Source organism: Equus asinus, chromosome 10 (genome assembly GCF_041296235.1).
Source record: "Equus asinus isolate D_3611 breed Donkey chromosome 10, EquAss-T2T_v2, whole genome shotgun sequence".
Classification (NCBI taxonomy): domain Eukaryota; kingdom Metazoa; phylum Chordata; class Mammalia; order Perissodactyla; family Equidae; genus Equus; species Equus asinus.
This window is the reverse complement of record NC_091799.1, coordinates 24,958,906-24,980,667: the sequence shown is the minus strand read 5'-3', so window position 1 is coordinate 24,980,667 and position 21,762 is coordinate 24,958,906. Positions and strand designations below refer to the sequence as shown.

At 44.1% G+C, this 21,762-nt stretch overlaps 1 protein-coding gene across 3 annotated transcripts in view; it reads right to left on the bottom strand.

Moving 5' to 3' along the window:
- CDK5RAP2 (CDK5 regulatory subunit associated protein 2) overlaps window positions 1-21,762 on the bottom strand; it is a 172,942-nt gene that overhangs the window by 66,682 nt on the left and 84,498 nt on the right. For all 3 annotated transcript variants that reach the window (XM_014830376.3, XM_014830375.3, XM_044778939.2), the window contains 6 exons: window positions 19,683-19,780; window positions 13,241-13,371; window positions 11,604-11,716; window positions 9,415-9,543; window positions 2,653-2,748; window positions 643-830 (listed from right to left, as the gene is read on the bottom strand). In XM_014830376.3, coding sequence (XP_014685862.3) covers window positions 643-830; window positions 2,653-2,748; window positions 9,415-9,543; window positions 11,604-11,716; window positions 13,241-13,371; window positions 19,683-19,780 — 755 coding nt within the window. The remainder of the gene's footprint in view (window positions 1-642; window positions 831-2,652; window positions 2,749-9,414; window positions 9,544-11,603; window positions 11,717-13,240; window positions 13,372-19,682; window positions 19,781-21,762) is intronic.

Below are 21,762 nucleotides of genomic sequence, written 5' to 3'. Positions count from 1 at the left end.
TCGCAGCAACCCTAAGAAGTGGTCAGAGAAGCGGAGGCCTGAGAGATGAAGGCACAGCTCTTTCTGGCTCCAAAGCCCAAGCAGCTGCTATGATGGACTAGAAAAAAGGTGAAAGGGGGGAAATTTGCTCCTAAAGGATTAATTTTAAAAATACAAATGCCCTAAATGTCTCTCCTTTTTTGTTTTAAGGAAAACACCCTGAAGTATTTCCTCACACAGGAATGACTCCCAGCAGATAGAACGAGAAGAGAATTTTAGTTCAACTCAACATAAAAGAGCAGAGTCACGACCACAGTGACAGTTTTTAAGCTGTTGTAGCAATTGGGAGAGGTTTCAGCAGGGCTGATTCCTCTCGCTGACAACCAGAGAGCCCTTTGTGGGGCTCCCAGGAATAATCTTAAAGGAAAGCTTTTTTTTCTCCTCTTTATAATGGGCCTGCACGAGGCTTTGCTGAAGCCCCCTCACAGCTACCAGCATGCAGCCTAATTACTTAATTGCATGACTGGCAAGATTCCTTCCAAGCCATTTCAGGAGCTCTCCCAGGTAAATTACACCGCACCATCATCTAAATCCATTTAGCAAAATGACTTTGTTCTCCCCTCGAACTAGAGACACAAAGCAATGTCTGGGCCCAGTGTCTACCTGGATTCCAGTAACAACGTGGCCTTCTCGTTGAAGAAAGGGGCGAGCAGGTTCATGAGCTCGCCTTCTTCTAGACTCTGCTCTCCAGGGCAGCTAGGTTTGTGGGCGCCATCGTAGTCTAAAATATTGGAATCCATGTGCCTTAAATATCCATTTTTGCAGCCCCCTTTGGAATAGTCCTCCATAATCTGCAAATCAAAGTACTTAGTCAAAAACGGACTCAGGAGGACGGGAAGGGTAGATGGAGGAGAGAGAAAGGGTAGAGACAGAAAATGAATGAGCAAGTGCAAGTAAGCCAGAGGGAAAACGAAAGAGAGGAAGAGGGAAGAGAGGGGGCGCAGACACAGGGCCACACACACTCACTCTACGGCAGGGCGATGCTCAGCAAGAACACAAAGATGTGTACATCACTCTCATCACCCTATAAAAGGCGGACAGGAATGCCCCCTCCCAAGGTGACTATGAGAACAAAATGACATGACTGACTCACTAAAGATCGTGGCACAATGTCTCACCCACGACAGGTGCGTCCCCCCACCCCACAGCCCACTCCTTGTAAGTTGTTCCTATGAAGGGTACAGAATCCGTGTCATTAACAATGCTTCGGACATTTATTATATACTTCTTGCAATGTATCATTCCCAATATATATCAGAAAGACGACTTAGTCTTTACAGATGCGTCCTAATTAACATGACTTTGATTTGTCTCATTAGGAAAGTGGAGTGTTTCTAATTCCCATGGAGACGTTATTTACGGATCTACCTTCTTCGGTCATGGAGGGTCCCAGAGGAGTGGTACCAAGGATGCAGCTAGTTAAAGCCTGCGCTGGGCATGTCTTGAGGTGTTGCAATTAGCATTCTTCTCCCCGTTTCCAAAGCTGTAAATTTCTTCTACCAGTCTATAAATAACTCCCCTTGACTTCATTACTGCTGGTGATATACACATTAGCCACCACACCCCTCTCTCCACAGTTGTAAAATGATTAAGATTTTTAAATGGAAGACAAGACCCACACAAATGAGCTGTTATTTATTGGGTCTTGTTTGCCACCAATCTAGTTATTAAATCCATCTAAACCTCCAAAGAAGGAAAAGTCTAAAATATAATCATAAAAATAGTAATTGTTATCATTTACTGAGCACTTAGTACACACCTTTCTATTTAATTATCATAACAATTCTAACAAGAAAGTTTACTATTCTCATTGATGGGGAAACTCGGCTTAGGGGTTAAGCAAGGGTTAACCAAGGTCACAGTGATAGTGATCAAGATCAGATCTGATTCCAAAGCCCTCACTTTTAATTGCTTTGCTCTCAAAACTGTCTACACCCTAATGATCTCCCATTCGTGACTCCATGACTTGGAAGGCCACAAACGCCAAACCTGCAGCCTCCTATCCCCCACCACATCCCAGTCTTTAGGGTTCTTTCAACCATGGAGAATGTCTGCTCCAAATGTTCAGTATCATCGTGACTGGAGGAGCGTTCCATGTGGACGGTCAAATTCTCAACAACGCCCAGATGACACTAAACTGGGTTCCAGATCAGGACATTGCAGAAGGGCGTTTGGTTCTCTCGATGGCTCCTACAATTGAATGATCTGGGAGATCACGGCAGTCCAGAGGTAAGGGCTCTTGCCCCAACTCTCACTGACTGCCTCTGTGCCCTGGATACATCATTGCCCCTCACAGGCCTCAGCTTCCAATGCATAAACGAACTGACTGGGTTAGATCTCTGAGGAGCTGGTGAGGTCCACCATCCAATGCCTGTTATTCTCCTATAACCACCCAGTTTTTATTTGCAACTACATGTTTGTTTTGCCGTTTCATGACTGGCTCTATCACCCAGTCTGTAACTTCTGAGAAAGAGGAGACCTAGTCACTGTGCATTCCACTGGCACACAGCAGGCACTCAATCTAGTCAGAATGAACAGAAAGCCCATGGGACTCATTCAGGACTGGCACAGAGAGGGGCGGACAGAATAAGGAGTTAATAGCAATGTTCCTACCTTGTTACTCTGCTCCAAATGCTGGTTGCTCAGGAAATTATTCCCATCATCCTCTCCAGTTCTGGTCATGTCCTCGTCCTCCTTGCTACCCAGAAGCTACATGGAGCATGGAATGGTGTGAAAATGCAACCCAAAACAGTGTGCAGCATGAATATGTATGAATAAGTCAGTGATGTCTTCTTTTGTAAATGCAAAACAAAAGCAAACCAAAAAAGCAGCAAAGACAAATGCCAAAGCCATGAAATAAAAATTAACCAAAGTTAGGAGTCGCTAGTTCTGGCAAATCACACACAGCTGCCTGGGCTCAGGCATAATTTAAGGACAAATTCCCCAAGAAATAACTAAAGCCATTCCCTCTGCCCTTGCACGGCCTTCCCTGAGCTGCCATAAATTGAATATGCTGTCTGTTGTGCCGCTGCCATCCCTGCCGTTGCTAAATTCAGTTTCAGATTACATAAAAGTAACAAGATTTTGGAAAATAGCTATTGATGGAATTGAACATATCAAATAGCGAGGAAGCAGTAAATGAAATTTATGATGTGCCCAATTTATGCATCACTTCTCCTATTTAGCACAGGGCATAAAGCTCTTTTTTGACTGCCACACATCTGAGATGGACAGTCCCAGCAACACTGTCATTTTGCTGACAAAAAAGTCCTCATTGCTAATGAGTATCAAGCTTGCCTGATGATAACTTCATGCTTTTGAAAATGAAGGACAGTTATTTGCAAGGACTGCATAAATCCCTAACACCTTAAAGAAGCATAAATCCCAAAGCTTCCACATTCTGCATTCTAGAGAATGGACAGGACCACCCTCAAGAGGGCCAGGTCTCAGCTCTCCGGAAGAGCAAAAGTTCTACTCAGGGGACACATGGACTAACCTCATAAAAAATGAGTGGAAAGGTGGGCACATCCAGGGAGGCAATAAGTCAAAGCTGTTTCAAAATTATACCAAACCTCACCTCACCAATGAAGTAGTGAGCTCTGCACTGAAGTGCTGAAACCACAAAGTAAGGCTGGGTCACCTGCTGGGCATGTTGTACACAGGAGATGTCTAAGGTTCCATCTCCGTAGTTTTATTTTATGAACTCTTACAATAGTCAATTACCCTCAGAATTTTCCTAGCCCAACTTAAACTTTTCTGATCTTCCTTTTAGACGAAACCCTTGTTTTGGAAGAAGAAAAACAAAACAAATCAAACTGACTTCAGAAAGTCATTTTATAGAAAACTGTCCACGATCAGAACACATTCAAACTAACATATCCAAATCTGCAATCAGGACCAGACAGAACGACGATCTTACAAATCAGATCTCACACACTATGATGCACTAACAGACCAGACTTGCACAAGTATACTTACTAAGGCATCAAAGTTCCTAAAGATGGATGAGGAAGTTCTCTCCCTTATTGGCTTCTTCCCTCATTATTACTAAAACATTCCCAAGTAATACAGACTAGGACTATCAACTTGGTGGTGGGAGTATAAAATGTTAAACTACTTTGGAAAAAGTAGTGGCAATTTCTTATAAAACTAATAAGCCTATGACCCAGGAATTCTACCAGGAAAAGGAAAACAAATGTCCTCAGAAAGACTGCTACATGAATATTCGTAACAGCTTATATCATAATATCCAAAACCTGAAACAATCCAAATGTACATTAATAGCAGAATGAACAAATTGTAATATATTCATAAGATGGAAGACTACTTAGCAATAAAAAGGAACAAACTTGATTCACATAACAACATGGATGAATCTCAAAAACACTGCGCTGGTGAAAAAAGCTTTACACAAAAGAGAGCACACTTTAAATTCCCATTTATATGAAAGTCTGGTACAGGCAAAACTAACACATGTTGGAAGCAAATTAGAAGGGGAGTGCGGGTGGGGGTGGGAATTGACGAGAAGGGACATGAGGGACCTTGATAGGGGTTTGGGTTACAAAGGTACAAATATTTACAAAACTTAGCAAATGTGGACTTACGATTTCCATATTTCATTGTATGTAAATTTAACCTTAAAAGAAAAAATAACTATAAACATATATTGAAGTTAAAGATACACATGCTAGAGTAATTAGGGGGAAGTACACAAATGTTTATAGTTTACATTAAAATTTATCAAGCAGATAAGATGGAGTGATGACGGATAGGTGGGAAATAGGAGTACAATCGAGGTGGTGAGTGTATGGGTATTCACTGTAAAGTTCTTTTCACTTTGCTGTGTTTGCATTTTTTCCTAACAAAATGCTGGAGGAGAGCCTCTCCCATCTTTACAAAGAGAACAACAACAGTCCCCCTCAGACCCCCAACAGCTCTGGTCACCGAGCGCTCTCTGCCTCTTTCCAAGCTTCTTGAAAGAATTGTCTGTCCTCACCTTCTGTGATGTGGCTGTTGCTGCCAACACTCTCTAGCCACTGCTCACAAAAGGTCCCCAAAGACCTTCTAGCATGGGAGATAGAAGCCACATGGGATCAGGGAGGAGGCAGGGAGAGGCTCCTCCCCAACCCAGTGGATAAAAGAAGGGTTTAAGGGGTTAAATTAGGCTGAGCAAAGTAGTGTTAACCCGTGTCATTCCAAGTTGAAATATCAAAAGCATTGAAGTTATTCTTCATTTCCAGAACCATAACCTCTATTACTCAATACACTGAAATAAAAATTAACTTTCATTTCTCTTTACCTCTGCTGACTTGGTCAAAATTAAAAGCAAACTCTCAGTTTCCAGCAACGGTCAAGAAATTAAACGGTGTGGACATAGAGAAATGTCCCTCATGCCATATGGGACATAAATTTTCAAAGACTCAGAACAAGACGTCAGGAAGACCTATGAGCCTCTACAAGCGGGCTCTGCTTCCAGCCCTCTCACTCACCAGCTAGGAAGAGACCACACTTCAAAGCGTCAGCCGGCTCTCTCTTCATTTCCTCACTCCTCACCCTCCTCCATCCACTGCCATAGGCCTCTGTCCCCTCCTCACTCTGCTGAAACTGCCCAGGTCATAAACGGCTCCCTGCCAACTTCTTGGCTGTTTTCCTTTCTTGTCTTCTCAGAGTACTTGACACTAGTCAACACTCCGTCCCTAAGACACCCGCACTCTCCTGGTTCTCCTCCTGCCGCTGGGGCTATTCTTTCTGGATCTGCTTTGCAGGCTCTCCTTCCTCCTCCAGAAAGAACTTCCCCTGATCTCAAGCAAAGGCTGGGCCCTGTCTACATGCTCCCCTCGTACTCCACACTCGCTCCATCGCAGCCCTCACCACATGGTGGCAAGTGCCTGTCTGCTTCTGTGCATTACATACTGGATGGGGCAGGGACCGAGGCTGGGTGCTCAATAACACACTGCTGAAAGACAGACAAATGAATAAAGATTTTTTCAAAATGAAGCTGGAACCAAAAGGTTTCCAGGATTACCTCTGGTCTTGCTACTCCAAGTGTGTTCTCAGGCCCCATGCCAGGCTTACTGAACCAGAATCTTCACTTTAACAAGATCCCCAGGAAATTCACATGTACGTTAAACTTTGGAAGCAATGCCCTATGGTGTTGCTAAAACACTGAACAGAGTCAGAAGAGGGTTGTAGTTCCAACTCTGCCACTAACTTCCTAAAAAATAAAATTAAAATAGCTGTGTTTAACTGAGTGCCTACTACCTACCAGGCACTCTGCCAAGGGCTTTATAAACCATGTAAAACTCACAGTAACTTACAAAGATGAATTGTAAGAAACTTCCTGCTTTTAATGAAATTAAACTGCTTCCAATAAGCCAAATTATATTCTGTTACTAATAACGGAAGTTAACAAGCACCTTCTACTTCTGAGTACCACTTCTGTCCTCTAGAGTCACACAAGGTCTATTTCTTATTCAACATGACAGCTCCACAAATATCTGAGTTCAATTAAATTATGCCCCTTAATCTACGTTTTCTCCCTAGGCCAAAAAAACCCAATCTTCATTTTCTAACCATTCCTAAATATAAGTAAATAATACTAGCGATTAACTCTTTTTGAGCACTCACACACACATCCTGTCGCTTAGAGGTGGCAGCTCCACGTCACATAGATCATGGTATTCAATGCTCACCACCCTGTCTGTAGTCTGTTCAAATCACCCCTGTACTTCAATTCTCAACCACATTTTTCTATAATAATACATAAATTAACAACCAGTAAATAATTATAAGGAAATGGGGCAATCCCATTAGAGATTTTTTAAATCTAACCTAATCTAATTTAATCTAATCTCTTTTAAATGCACTTTAGAACAAAAGGTTACTTGTTCTTGGTCTTTTGTTTGTTTGGCTGGTTTTTAAGTGAACTGCCCGCGTTCAGGGAATAAACACTGTCGTAACCAGCTGGAGGAAGTCCACACCAGGTTTAAAGACAAACCTGACTGTATCAAGGGCTTCCTACTGTTTATACCCTTCATCAAATTAAAAGTTGCAGGGGGAGGGTATAAGAAAATTAACTATACACCTATTTTATACCTATATCTAGCTACATCTGTACTTTTGACCTAGTAATTACACATCTAGGAATACAGTCTAAGGAAAAAAACCCTAGACCCAGAAAAAGATTTGTGTCCAAAGATACAGATCAGGTAATTTAAAATAGTGAATCACTGAAAACAATCTATACATCCAAAAATCGCGAGGCAGTTGTTAAATTTCAGTGCATCCACAAGATGGAATAAGATGCTATAACATAACAGCAATTGGGAAAAAACAGGAATCAAAACTATACATGTATTGTGGGCATGTGTCCATATACTCAAATAGAAAAGGAAAGATTCCAAAATGTTAATTAATTGTGTGTGTTTTAAAGTGACAGGATTAGGGGTAATTTCTTTTCTCTATTTTCCAAGTGTAAGGTAACGGTGTGGGTTAAATAAATATTGGAGAAAAAATACTGAATTTTAAAAACACAAAATCTATGTGCTTTTTATTCTTTTTTCCTTTTCTGACTTACAGGCTCCTAGAGAGCAGGAATGGTACCCAGCCCCGACTCTGCAAGCCCTGCCGTTCAGAAAATGCCATGGACATGTAAGCATTTCCAGTATGTTTATGCCTTGTTTCCCATCAAAGGAAAACCACACGCACTCTCAGGGAATGGCAACCTCCCTCTTTGCCACCCCATCCTCATCCCTAGCGACCTCTCCTCCCTCAGCTCACAATTATTGAGAGAACATCATCCTTCCCACGTGGATCTTCCCATCCCATTCCGGGGGAAGACGGGGAGCTGCGCTACAAAAGACAAGCTATTCATAGGGAACATCAAATTGAAGTGCAATCTGACAAATGACTCAAATCTGAATCGGCTGGTATTAAGATCTGAGTGGGAAGAGGAAAAAGCCTCTGTTCTCCAAAGGACATAATGGGACATTTAACAGATTTTTTTCAAAGGGCAAATGAACAAACAAACTTGCCATTTACGACTCAAATGAAGTAGGTGAAGAATGAGCTGCTTATTAAAAATGCTGCCTGGGAGAAAACAAAGCAAGAGACTTGTTTCTCCCTAAATGGGCTGCAGATATTCTTGGTTTCCAAAATTATCTGGAGCCCTGGAGGCTAAGATCAATAAGCTGCCCCCTCTCAAAGAGAGCAGATGGCCACAGCACAGCATAAATACCTTTGAGCATCTCCCACTTTGAAGGCGGGAGGAGATAGCTTAAGGCTGACAAACCTTTCCCCAGAAATGATGTGGCAATGAGACCTCCATTTACCTGCTACACCAGGCTGTGTTCAAGACAACTGCAGCCAAGATGATTCTGGGGAAACCAGGTACAAAAAGGCCGTACCAGTGAGAACAGTTCAGTCTTCTGAAACAAGGCCCACACACACATGGAGCAAGGCTCTTCCTGAGGGAGAGTTAGGCCAAGGCAGGGGCTAAAGGGAGGCAACGACAAGCTCCTCCTCACTGTCACAACTTCAGGGTCTTCCTACTGTGTGGCACGGGCCAACAACAGAGAAAGTCGGAGACAACACACCACAAAGATGAGCAGAGACTCAGAAGTCATCAGGGTGAATGAACAAGACTCCCCTCCTCCTCCCTGGGGCAGGCCAACGGAATGGGCCTCTCACCCTCAGTGAGTACACGAGCCCAGTGAACCACACACTCTTTAGTGCAGAGACACCACGATTTAACCTTTCGTGGCCCTTTCAGACTTTCAAATGCCAACAGAAGAAAATTCCCAGTCAGGAAGCTGGACTTGTGGGCTCATGGGACACCGACTGCTTACTCCCTGTAAATGGCAGAGCACACAGGAGTTCCTGGGTATGTGTGGGAAGGAACAACCCACACCCGGTCAAATCCATAAGTCCAGATGCCACGAAGAGTGAGAAGAAGAGGCACAAAATGCAGAGGATTAATACAAAAAGTAAATGAAAAATATGTTTACTAGTTTATTTTTCAATGTTAATGAATTCATTAAGACTGCATCTATACTACCCAAATTATCTGGGTGATTTGGCAACTGTCCAGATCCTTCTGAGACCATATCAATCATCCAGATGTGCCATCTGCAGCACAGATCCCAGAGCCGGACCTGGAGTCAACAGCATCACAGTATATCAGTGTTCATGCAGACATGACCCAAACTTGAGGAAGCCCACAGACAGACCTGCTGACCTGGGGGGCCCTCAACACCCATCCACAGCCAAGACTGGAACTTCAGTAGAGACCTCCCCAGGACAGATGCAGTCTCGAGAAATTTGGGGGGTTGTTATTTTTTGTAATTAGCACATGACAACAAGTATGTTTCTTCTTACCTCTGTTTGTTCTCTTGACTCAAGTCTGTCGCCTCCTTGGAGACCCATGGAGGAGAGATCAACAATGGTTTTCTTCAGGTGCTGGTTGTCTGCATACAGTTCCTTCACGAGCTGCAAAAGGTCACTGACCTAAGAGAGAAGAGCAGGCAGAGGATGGGCTACCCAGCAGCAGACTTCAGCCTCCCAGGCCATGGCCTGGCCACAGACCTTCCCACTGAGCAGATTTTTCAGCATCACAATTATGGAGAATCAGGAGGCCTGATCCTAGTCTTCAGGCTATCCTGGGTACAGTGGAAAAAAAAAAAAAACACAGGTCTACCTGTATTCTAACCCCAGAGCCACCAGTTCAAGGCAAAGAGATCTGGGCAAGCTGCCTACTCTAAGCCTTCATTTCCTCATCTGTGGAATGGGTGACTGTGAGAACGGACCATGATCATTATCTCCACACCCTAACCTCCTTGGTACAGGCTAAATATGCAGTTGATGACAGCTAACACTATCTGTCTGGTACTTGAGACTCTCTCTAGAGAACAAGTCCCCAGAGACGGCAGCCTCTAAGACTGTGTCAGGGCCTTATTTTACAACATCAATCTTCTTTGTACACCTATCTAGCAATGTCAGTAATAATAATAGCCTTCAATTATAAAGCAATTTACAGCTCCTAAAATACTCCCACAAGCTTTAGTCAATCACTCCTTACAGAAATCCTGAGGAGGTGGACGGGCTCGTACAACTACCTCCATTTTACAAGGAGGAGCTGGAGTGCCCAGTCACGCGGGACAGGGCAGAGCCAGGCCCAGAGCTGAGAAGCAGGGCTCCCAGCCAGCGCACCTCCTCAAGGCATTAGCCAATGCACCCGCGAGGCCAGGAACACAAGCAGCTGAGCAGACACCACCTTCATTCCCTGCAAGTTTCAAAGCCCCATGGCCAGTAATTTTCCAAAGACTTCTTAACTGGGGTTAGCATGAGCCCCTCAAGTACGGTGGGCAACCCTACCCTCACAAAGCAGATGTCCAACACACCAAACGTGAACAGAAAGTGCACCCAACCCTCAAGGACATTACAGTGGGAAGAACAAAGCATTCTGGTTCTACAAACACTCACTAAGTGCCAACTAAGTGAACTACCTCCTATCCTTGACACAGCCACAGGAAGGACCAACAGCAGCTATTATCATCCCATTTTCTTCGTCTTCAGAAACTAGCAGATGCCTCAATACTCCTTGCCACTCCTCCCAAAACACTAAATATTTATAGTTCTTTCTACTTCTTCTGTACCTTGTACCTGCTGTTTTTTCTCTCTCTCTGCTGAGAAAGCCCTCCTAGACAAACTCCTATTCATCCTTCAAAACCCAATTCAGGCCTCTCTTTTGTTGAGAAGCTTCAACTGATCAAATGAGCACCTCCCAACCCCCAACAGTTAACCTCTCCTCTGCTACCCCTCTACCTTGTACGTCTGCCTATTATGGCCACCCTTGTACTCCATATTGCAATTACTTGTTTATTTCTGTCCACTCCCCCATAATGTGAATTATTCCAAGATAGAAACTGAATCTGTCATACATACGACAATTTTACAATAAATCACCATCTCCTCTGAGCTCACAACGTCCTATTCTTATCAATGGCTCTTAGAAACTGGAAATACCAATCTACTCTAACTACACCAATGATCAACAGATTGAAAAACCTTTCCAGTTTTAAACAAGATTTATTGATCAAACTTGGACCTTTATTCTTTCAAAAAGCATCTATTAACTCCCACTATGTGTGCCAGGTACTGGGAAATCAGAAATAAGTAAGATACAATCACTAACTTTAAGATGTTCACAGCCTAGCAGAGGATACAGACAAATACCCAGATAATCAGAGACTAGTATGAGAAGGACATCAATGAGATTAGGCACAAGAAGAGAGACGAATGACCCAAGAAAAATGTGGCTAACTATGTGGAGGGACTGATCAAGCCTGTGTGAGGGGAGATCAAGCTTGGGCTGGGTCCTCCAGCCTGAGAAGGCGTCTATCAGACATGGGGGAGGGCCCTCCAGGTAACGTACAGAGAAGGAACAAAGACAGGCAGGGAGAGAGGGAAGAAAGGAGAGGAAAGGGGCTTTCAGAATCTCACACCTCTGATCGAGAACCCAAGAGACAACAAATAACCAACAAAGAACTGAGTTAACAGGTCGATACCTTTTTCTTAAGTTCTTCTTGAGAAAACTGCTCCACTTGAAACCGATAGGGCTCTTCGAGGCAAATACTCAGATAAGACGTTTGATCACTATAAAATGAAAACGGTTCTTCTTCTGCCAAAAAAAAAAAAAGTGGGAAGAGGACAAAAAGAATATCAGAAATAGATCCGTCCAAGACCAGTCCCAGTGTAACCCACCTGAGGCCACGTGAATTGGGTGGGGGCGGGAGGGGGACTTCAGTATACACAGGGAGTTTTAACCTTTAGAGCAAAAGTAATTTTCCCTCTTTCTCTGCATGCTGATATTTCAATGTATGGTTTCATCACGGGCTGTACAGGCTTTCACTGTGGCCAATTCTGAATTATAATTTGCACACCAAGTGTTGTGCCTGGAGACCATTCTGAGTGGCACAAGTAAATAGTGATTTCAGTTTAAATGAGGAAGTGATTCTGTTCAGGTGAGAATACAGGAAAATTAGATGTGACCCTCAAGGGTCAACCCTAAGGGAAATAAAAGTGCCTGGTGTATTTCTTACTGGCCCCGGAGCCTGCCATGGTAACGAGCACACCAAGTGCAGAATGTGCCCGCCAGATCTCAAACAAGAGAATCTGGCCACCGACCTAAGGGTCAGCTTCTTCTGCAGCACAGGTCACACTGTAATAGGGAGGGAAGTTGCAGAGGAGGGGCAGGCATTTACTGAGTGAGGCACAGCCACAAACATGATCTCATTTAACACATGTGGCTAGGAGCTGCTACACCTGATATACCAGGAAGTGCTACACTTCAGAGGAAGCTGCTCTGGCCCAAATCTGGGTACATCCACCCCCACGCCCAGCTCTGAGCCTCAGTTTCTCCATCTGTAAAATGAAGTCACTACCTATGCTACCTAATGGGATGAATGTCAGGAGCAGAGATGAGAAGTTAAGTGCCAGGTGCTGCGCCTTGTACACAGCAGGTGCTCAAGAAATGTCAAACCTACCGTTGCTATTACCAAATTTTACCATTTGTGCCAGGCAGCAGGTGAGAGATACAGAAAGGAAGGAGATTCCAATCCAGACTCTAAGGGGCTCAGGTTCTAGCAAGGGAGAGGGCCAGATATTACTGCGATGAGCACAGCAATGCACGGACCACAGGCCCTCATCCTGCAGTCCTCCCCAAGTGAATCCACTTGTGGTCATGAGAGTGCTAAACAGTAACTGTTGCAACATGAACAGCAACCTCACGCTCATGTGTCTGTGCCATCCGGGCACGCTGCAGCGGGCGCTGCAGTAGGGAGAGTCCAGAAGCTTTGGGCAATGAGGGCTGTTTACTAGAGAAAGGAGACTACAAGGTTCCAAGGTTATCTGGAGCTAGAAGTATCAGATGATGCAGACCACAGGAGAGGCAGCAAGGAAGCCATCCTGCAGCAGACTCTCTGCAGCACCAATACAATTTGCTGGGCCTTTCTACTACGAAGGCTGAAGCCAGATGGATACAGATCGGGAGAGCCAACATTAACACAGTCACCACAAAAAAGGAACCCCCAGGTGAAATCCTGTGGGTGCCTCTTCTCCTACGAAAGTCTTAGGACTCTTAAAGTTCAGCCAAGGCCCTCCAAGTGGAAAAACCAAAGGGAAATACATACAAGAGAGCGTGTACCTTCCCGCCTCCGAATTTCGCTGATCTGCTCCTCCAGGGTCTTTTGTAAATTCCGATATGAGAGCACATCCCGCTCCAGTTGCTTCCGCAGAGCAAAAATTTTGTTTAACTCAGCCTGCAGGTTGTTGATACTTGGTAAAACAAGACACCAGAAATTGTAAAACACATCTATTTGTACTTAAAGATGCAAAACCCAGCAAGCGTTCCTTAGATTTTTATGTCATTTGTGGTTTTTCTGGTTATAAAAGTAAATATGTTTATTACATAAAATTTAAAATATAAAAGTATAAAGAAAATAAAAATTACCATGAACCCACTATCAATTAACACATGGTAGACTGCATTTCCTCTCAATCTTTTTCCCTGAGTATTTTTACAATGTCGCAAGAATAATAGATGTACAATACTAAATTTTGCATTTCTCACTTAAACATTTTCCCACATTTTTGGAAACTCTCTGCAAACATCACTTTTCGTGATTATATGATATTAAATTAGGTGCATGTCCCATCATTTACTTTAACTCATCCCCTACCAGTGGACATTTCGATCATTTCCAAGTTTTTGCTTCAGATGCAACTAGGTAGAAATGTTTAACTCCCCAGAATGTTTCTCTAGGTGGAAAAATGTCTTGTGAGAGCCTGGGTACAGAAGGGGACACTCTCCAGAAGAGGAGACAAGGGAGGATGTCCATTGTGTCAGTCCTAAAGAGGCGGTACTGGGGCTAAGAGTGAAGGGCAGGAAGGAAGAGAAAAAAGAAAGGAAGAGTGCCCCAACAATAAGAGCGAGAGAAGGACCAAGCGAGGGCCAAGAGAACACCACTGTGATGAGTTAGCCACTCAAATACACAGCAGAGTGGATTTCTATTTTGGGAGGGGGATGTCAAGTTTCACATGTGGGTCACCATGATACAGTGCTGAGCTACACAGAGAGCTTGCACGAAACCAGCAACTCACAAATCAGAAGAGGCCATGAAAATGCACACCTCCCAGAATCTTCATTAATCTTGCAGAATACTGCCACCAGAACTTTGTCCAGTGACGGACGTGTTTTTCATGTGCGCTAATACCGTAGCCACTAGCTAAATGTGCCCATCGAGCATTTGAAATGTGGCCAACAGACTGAGCAACTGAATGCTTACGTTTTTTAATTTAAATTTAAATAGTCACATGGCTAGTGGCTACTGAATTGGTCAGCGCAGATCCTCAAGAAGACTCTGGACACGGCACTGGCCAGTGATTTCAACTGATTACACTCAGCTCTCGGAGGAACAGAGACCCCAGTCAACACCTGAACAACACGTTTCCATGGACATCTCTGCACCTAAAGCTTTGTTTCACACTCAGGTTAGTTTCCTAAGACGGATTCCCAGGAGCGCAATTCCTCGGTCAAAGTACATGAACATTTTCCGAGACTACCAACACACGCTAACAAATCAGAAGGCCTGCTTCTCTAAGCACCGAGAAACACATCACTCTCCATCCAGCCTCTGACCTACAGTTCCTTAAGAGGGTCCATCAACACGTTGAAACTGTCTGTAAAAACTTACGAATATGTGCATTTTTCTAGGGAGAAGGCCCATAGCTTTCACCAGATTTTTCAAAAGGGCTCCACAGCCCTGAAATCGTTGGGAGCTATTGCTCTGAATATGTGTGCTACACACTCAAGCCCCACTTCGGCTTCAGAGATTTCTTCCAGTTCCACCCATGGAACTGCACACACAAATCAACAGATTTTGGAAGGAAAATAAAGCATTATGTCTAATCTTCTATGCTCGCTGTTTTGAAGATTGCTCATTGTGAAGCCATCTCCTTTCAAGGGAAGGGGCCCTACCAGCAACCTGTACCTAGTTCCATTTCAAGACAATCATAATGATCAATTTGTACGGCTGATGGAAAACCTTATGGAGGTGTCACAGCACAGCACTCACTTGGATGCGCTCGTGCTGCCGAGACATTTAACCAGGGGCAAAAGGAGGGTGTTTGAGTGAGGCTCCTGCAATTAGGGCTGGGAGAGCTAACTGCTTCCCTCCCGCTTCCATTTCCTGACGGGGTGAAAAGTACACAGCTGCTGCTCCTCTGTCTGTCACTTATGTTTCCCCAACTCCAGAATCTCTGCAAGGTGTGAGGAGTTGGTGGAACAAAAGGTGCTTCACTCAGAGAGAAATGAAAGTCTTGTGCGTTCTTCCTCCTGGAATGTAGCAGGGGAAGCAGAAATGAGGAGTCAGAGAGATCCAAGCTCCAAATGGCACAGCACCCCTAACTAGCTCCCTGACCTCAGGCAAGTCCATTAAACTGCCTGAGTCCTGATATGCTCATCTGTAAAATGGGGCTGATACCTTTCCTTCAAGATGGCTTTGAGGATTAACTGAGATGTTATATAAGAAAGAGCTCGGCATAGTGCCTAACACATACGGGTGCTCAACAAACATTATTTCCTTCCCTCACATACCCTAATAACTCCCAAACAAAAAATGGCATTTATAAGCCAAACTTGCTGATTCTCATGAGTTACAGCAGTCTAACTCCCCAGGGGACATGCAGCAATATCTGGAGACACTGTCGGTTGCCACAGCTAGGGCAGGGGAGGGTGCTACAGGCATGTACGGGTAAAAGCCAGAGACGCTGTTAAACATCCTACAACGCACAGGACAGCCCCTCACGACAAAAAATTACCTAGCCCCAAATCCCAACAGCGCCGAGGCTGAGAAACTCTGAGCTACAGGGCAGGGCATCTGTACTAGTGCCAATGCCTCAGTAAGGGCCTGGGCTCGGGAGCCAGGCAGAGCTGAGCTCTGACAATGCCTCACTGTGGAAGCCTGGGTGATACCCTTAACATCTCCGAGAGCAGATTCCCCCTTCTGTATTATGGGGACGAAGCCACCGACAGAATTCTAAGTGTTGCTGTGAGCAACACACAGTGAAGGGGAAAGGACCAGGCATAGAGTTGCCCATAACTAGCTTCCTTCCTCCCTGCCCTCCCTTTCCAGCTACAATTACAAGTCCATCAGATGACCCTAGCGTCATCCACCTTTACTGCCAGTTTCCAGAGAGCGAGCAATGCTGGAGTTACCAAAGGGGGCTCTACCTGCCTTAGCCCACAGTTCTGCCCTCTGGATATGGCCGGGCCTGAGGACTCAAAAGCCCCTACAAGCTGGGTTCATGCTTATTGGGCTACTGAGGCATACAGAAGCTTTCCACGTTGCTATTATTCTTAATAAGTGTTACCATTTATTGAGTGCTTACCATGTGCCAGCTAGAATTAGGCCTTACACATCATCATCCCGTTTCAAAACAACCCTGTGAGGTAGGTAGGTAGACAGGTAAATAGGTAGGTGGATAGGTGAGCAGGCCAATCTCAATTGTACAAACACATATGCTGAGGCCCAGTGAAAAGCGACTTACCAGAGAGCTCAGAGCTGCTGGATGGCAGAGCTGGGATGTGGACCCAGGTCTGTCTCACCCTAAACGTATTTCGACTCTGAAGATGAACAGGAAAGCTTTTAAGCATTCCTATTAGTCACGGCCCTGACCCACCTTGATCCCATCCCACATTTTTATTCATTAAGAAAGAGCCTATGAAACGCAGAGCCATCCACGATGCTGAGGAGGCTTGACAGCATCCATATCCACCCACAGGGCCGCTCAGGGCCCAGAATCAAATCTGCTTCCACCCGGAGAAAATGTGCAATTAAGCTCACTTCGCCCATTCCCCCTTGGAGTTTCCCAGCATTACTCAACCACTGTCCCCCTGCCCTCCCCCCAGCCCAGTGAAAACGACTAGCAGCTGAGGCTTCTTGAAAAAACTCACTTTCAGGGAGTGATGCCTACTCTCAGAATTTCATCAGCATGTTTTCATTTTCTCTAATCTCATTTCAGATTTAAAAATCTGAAAATTATCTCATAACTTAGAAGACTGGGGGGGTGTGGGGAGTATTCACCCACAGAACATTTCCCGAGTGCCTGCTCCACACCAGCCGCTAGGACAGGCCCTGGGAAAGGGACAAGACAGGACTCCCGCCCTGAGGGAGCTCCTGGGCCACAGCAGGATGTGGGCCGGGACCAGACATGCACACAATGTACCGACATGTCCTGGGGATTAGCTTGGGCCTCCAGATGAATTCTCAAGGACTAGCAGGAGACAAATGAGGGTACGGAAATCCACGCAAAGGCAGAGGCAGGAGACACACGGCCCAGGGACAACGTAGACTTCACACAGCTAGAGTGAAGGGGACAGAGAGGAGCAGGGAGGCAGGATGTTTTTTAATTTTTTATTGTGGAAAATAAATAGACACATACAAAATAAGACAACCTAATGAGCGAGCCCCTCCCCATCTGCCCATCCACCGCCCCAACAATCAGGGAGCCACAGGCAATCTTGCTCCTTCAGTATCCCCGCCCACTCCCTCCATTTCTGGATGGTTTTGAAATGAACCCCAGACATCATATCCTTTCACCTGTAACTATCTCAGTGTGTAGAGAGATGATTTCTTAATATGAGAAATCCCTGAGGCCAACCCTGCACTTACAGATGAGCAAACAGAGGCCCAGAGCAGGCCACTCGCCTCTGGACACAGAGCCAGGGCTAGATCAAGACCGCGAGCCTGTAATCAGTGTTCCTCCCCGCAACTCACTGGTACCAAATCGTTTCAACAATTCCGTAAAGACACAAGTCACTCCAAGACACATAGACGTGTTTGAGTCCCGGGGTTCTGCCACTCACCACCTGAGTGACTTTGGACAAGTCACTTAACCTCTCGTAGTTTTCATGGCCTCACAGAAAATAGGGATACCAATACTATTTACCTCACAGAAGAGCTGTGAGGATCGCATGAGATAATACACATGGAAGCACTTTCTAAATCTATAATACCATACATCTATGGACAGCTAATTTTCGACAAAGGAGCCAAGAACATTCAATGGAGAAAGGAAAGTCTCTTCAAATAATGGTGTTGGGAAAACTGGACAGCCACAGGCAAAAGAATAAAGTAGACCATATCTTTCACCATACACAAAAATTAACTCAAAATGGATTAAAGACTTGAAGATAACACCTGACACCATAAAACTTCTAGAAGCAAACATAGGCAGTATGCTCTTCAGTATCACTTAGCAGCATATTTTCAAAGACCATGTCTGACTGGGCAAGGAAACAACAGAAAAAATAAACAAATGGGACTACATCAAACTGAAAAGCTTCAGCACAGCAAAGGAAACCATCAACAAAAGAACAAGACAACCTAACAACTGGGAGAAGATATTTGCAAACAATATATCTGATAAGGGGTTAATATCTAAAATATATAAAGAACTCATACATCTCACTAAAAGAACTAACAATCCAATTTAAAAATGGGCAAAAGATCTGAACAGACATTTCTCCAAAGAAGATATACAGATGGCCAAAAGGCACACAAAAAGATGTTCAACATCACTAAATATTAGGGAAATGCAAATCAAAACTACACACCCCTCACTCCCGTCAGAAGGGTATAATTACCAAGACCGGAAACCACAGTGTCAGAGAGGACTTGGAGAAAAGAGAACCCTCATCCACTGCTGGTGGGAGTGCAAACTGGTACAGCCACCATGGAAAACAGTATGGAGATTCCTCAAAAAGTTCAGAATAGATCTACCATATGATCCAGCTACTACACTGCTAGGAATTTATCCAAAGAACATGAAAACACTAATGCATAAAGATACAGGCGCCCCTATGTTCATTGCAGCATTATTCACAATAGCCCAGACTTGGAAGCAACCTAGGTGCCCATCAAGGGATGAATGGATAAAGAAGATGTGGTATATACACAATGGAATACTACTCAGCCATAAAAAAAAAAAAATGAAATCTGCCCATTTGTGACAACATGGATAGACCTTAAGGGTATTATACTAAGTCAAATAAGTCAGAGGGAGAAAGTCAAATACCATATGATCTCACTCAGAAACAGAAGGTAAAAACAACAACAAACACATACAGACAGGGATTGGATTGGTGGTTACCAGAGGGGGAGGGAGGAGGGAGAAAGGGGTGATTAGGCGCATGTGTGTGATGATGGATGGTAATTAGTCTCCAGGTGGTGAACATGATGTAACCTACACAGGAATCAAAATATAATGAGGCACACCTGAAATTTATATAGTGTTATAAACCAGTTACCACAATTAAAAAAGAAAAAATAAATCTATAACAAAGTATTACAAAAATCTGAGTGATTATTATATTTTTATCCTAAGTTCATTGCCAAACATCAGACAATTTTTGATAGAAAATAGGTATACCTGATTTAAATAAGGCAGTCACCACGCGAGCACTTGAAGCTTCCTAAGCAAACTGAGAGGCCTGTGCTGCCTCACAGACTACCAGCATTTATTCAAAACATGCGTGTGTGCGCAGGTGAGCACTCATGTGTGCGTGATGTCCAAACAGCCCTTACCTGTCTGAGTCCTGCAGAGATTTTACCAGATGGGTATAGATGTCCTGCTCTTTCTTTAAGACCTGAATCAGCTCTTCATACTCTAATTGTTGCTTTTCCTGGAAATGACAATGGGCATCTGACATTAAGGGAAGAATTTTAAAAGAGCACATTATGCAAACTTATGTGGCTAATTCTTAAATCCAAACAAGGGTGATCTCCTGTGCCAGGCTCCGGGGCAGGCCACAGTCAGAGAGCACCACCTGCAGGAGGCGTGGGGAATGGCTGCCCATCACTCACCTGGGCAGGAAGCTGAGCTGTGCTTTCCACACTGAAGAGCTGCTGTAAAGGAATCATCACTGTTACCCGGCTTTGCCCATCGCGATATCGCCACATCTCAGAGCCGCTGATCATCATTTTCACAACGCTACAAAGAATGCCTTTCCACACTTGTTCTTGCTCCAAAAAAAGGAAATTCATAAACCAAAACCTGACAAGTATTAGGGACGAGGGACTTACATTAAAACAGAAGTCAAGGGAGTCACTTTAAAGGCATCCTGAACAGCGTGATGACAGAGAGATCGGAGGTGGAGCTCTGCCACTTACTAGCTATGTGACCTTAGGTAACTAGCTCAACAAACCTCTGTGAGGTTCAGTCTCCTCATTTATGAAATGGGGATGTAATTTCGTGAATTAGCATTCACAAATGTGCAACTTTTAAGTTCAGATTTTGGCTCTGCCTCTTAGCAGTTCTGGGACCTCTGGAAGTTACTTACTGGAGCCTTCTTATGCCTACCTGTAAAATGGTGGACAATCATTACCAATTCACGGAGTTAGAGCAGATGAGAGTTAAACTGTGTGCTGTAGGGAACCAGGGATCCTGGGAGAAATGGCCAATTCAGTATTGGGGCAAGGAAAATCAAGGGTAATACAAGACATGTCTACAGCCTTTTCTCATGCTAGAAAATGAGGCAGTGCTTAAATAATGATGGAGTGTTGTCAAAAGCACAGAGGAGCCAGTTTAAAAGGCCAAATCTGGGACAACCTGAGCATCAAAATAAATAACAATAGTAACAGATTATACACTACTGAATAAAATAGGAATTCATGAGTCCATACTGACATGAATAAATGGGAAGACTGGGCTTTTCTTTATAGTAAAACAACAACTAATAAATGTAGAAGGAATGATGGAATCAGAAATATCACCATTTGCCAACCATCATGGTAATAAATGATTCAGCCAAGAAACATAAAAGGATATCCTGCTAAACCTAGTGGGTGGAAGTTCGAACAAGATCAGGATATTGACACAGACTCAAACACTTTCCCCCAAATACTTATTAATTACAAAGGAAAAAAGAGTAACTATATATTCAAGATACCTGGCAGACCCCATCTTCATAAAGTTATCAAAGTCAGCATAGCCAGTAACAGACAAATCTAAACCACGTACCGTTGGATAGGACACAATGAAGGAACACAGCATCACTCTTGTGATATTCCTGCCAAAGATGCCTAACCTGAACCCAATCATCAAGAAACATCAGAGACACAAACTGAAGGCCATTCTACAATATAACTGGCCTGGACACTTCAAAAGTATCAAGGCCATGAGAGTCCAGGAAAGACTGAGGAACCGTTCCAGACTGAAGACTGAAGAACCAAGACTATTAAATGCAACACGTGATCCTGAATTGGATCCTTTTGCTACAAAGGGTGCTACGGGACCACTGGTGAAAGAGGAATGGGTCTGAGGATTAGACGGCAGTGGTGATCTCTGCTAATTCCCTGGCTGTGCCGTGTTGTACAGTAGAATGTCCCTGCTTACAGGAAATACACACTAAATGATTCAGAGGTGACAGGGCTTCACATGGACAACTTACTCACAGATGGCTCAAGAAGAGTAAAATCCTGTATCCTGTCATTTGTCTATAAATGTGAAATTATTTCAAAATAATTAGAAAATGTTAACAAAAATAAAGTTACTGTGTGCCAAACACATAGCACAGTGCCTAGCATGAACCAGATTGCTCTTAAATGTTGGGGGCAGGCACTCAGTTAACGGGAAGACCACAGCTGCAAGCAGCCCCTGTATTTC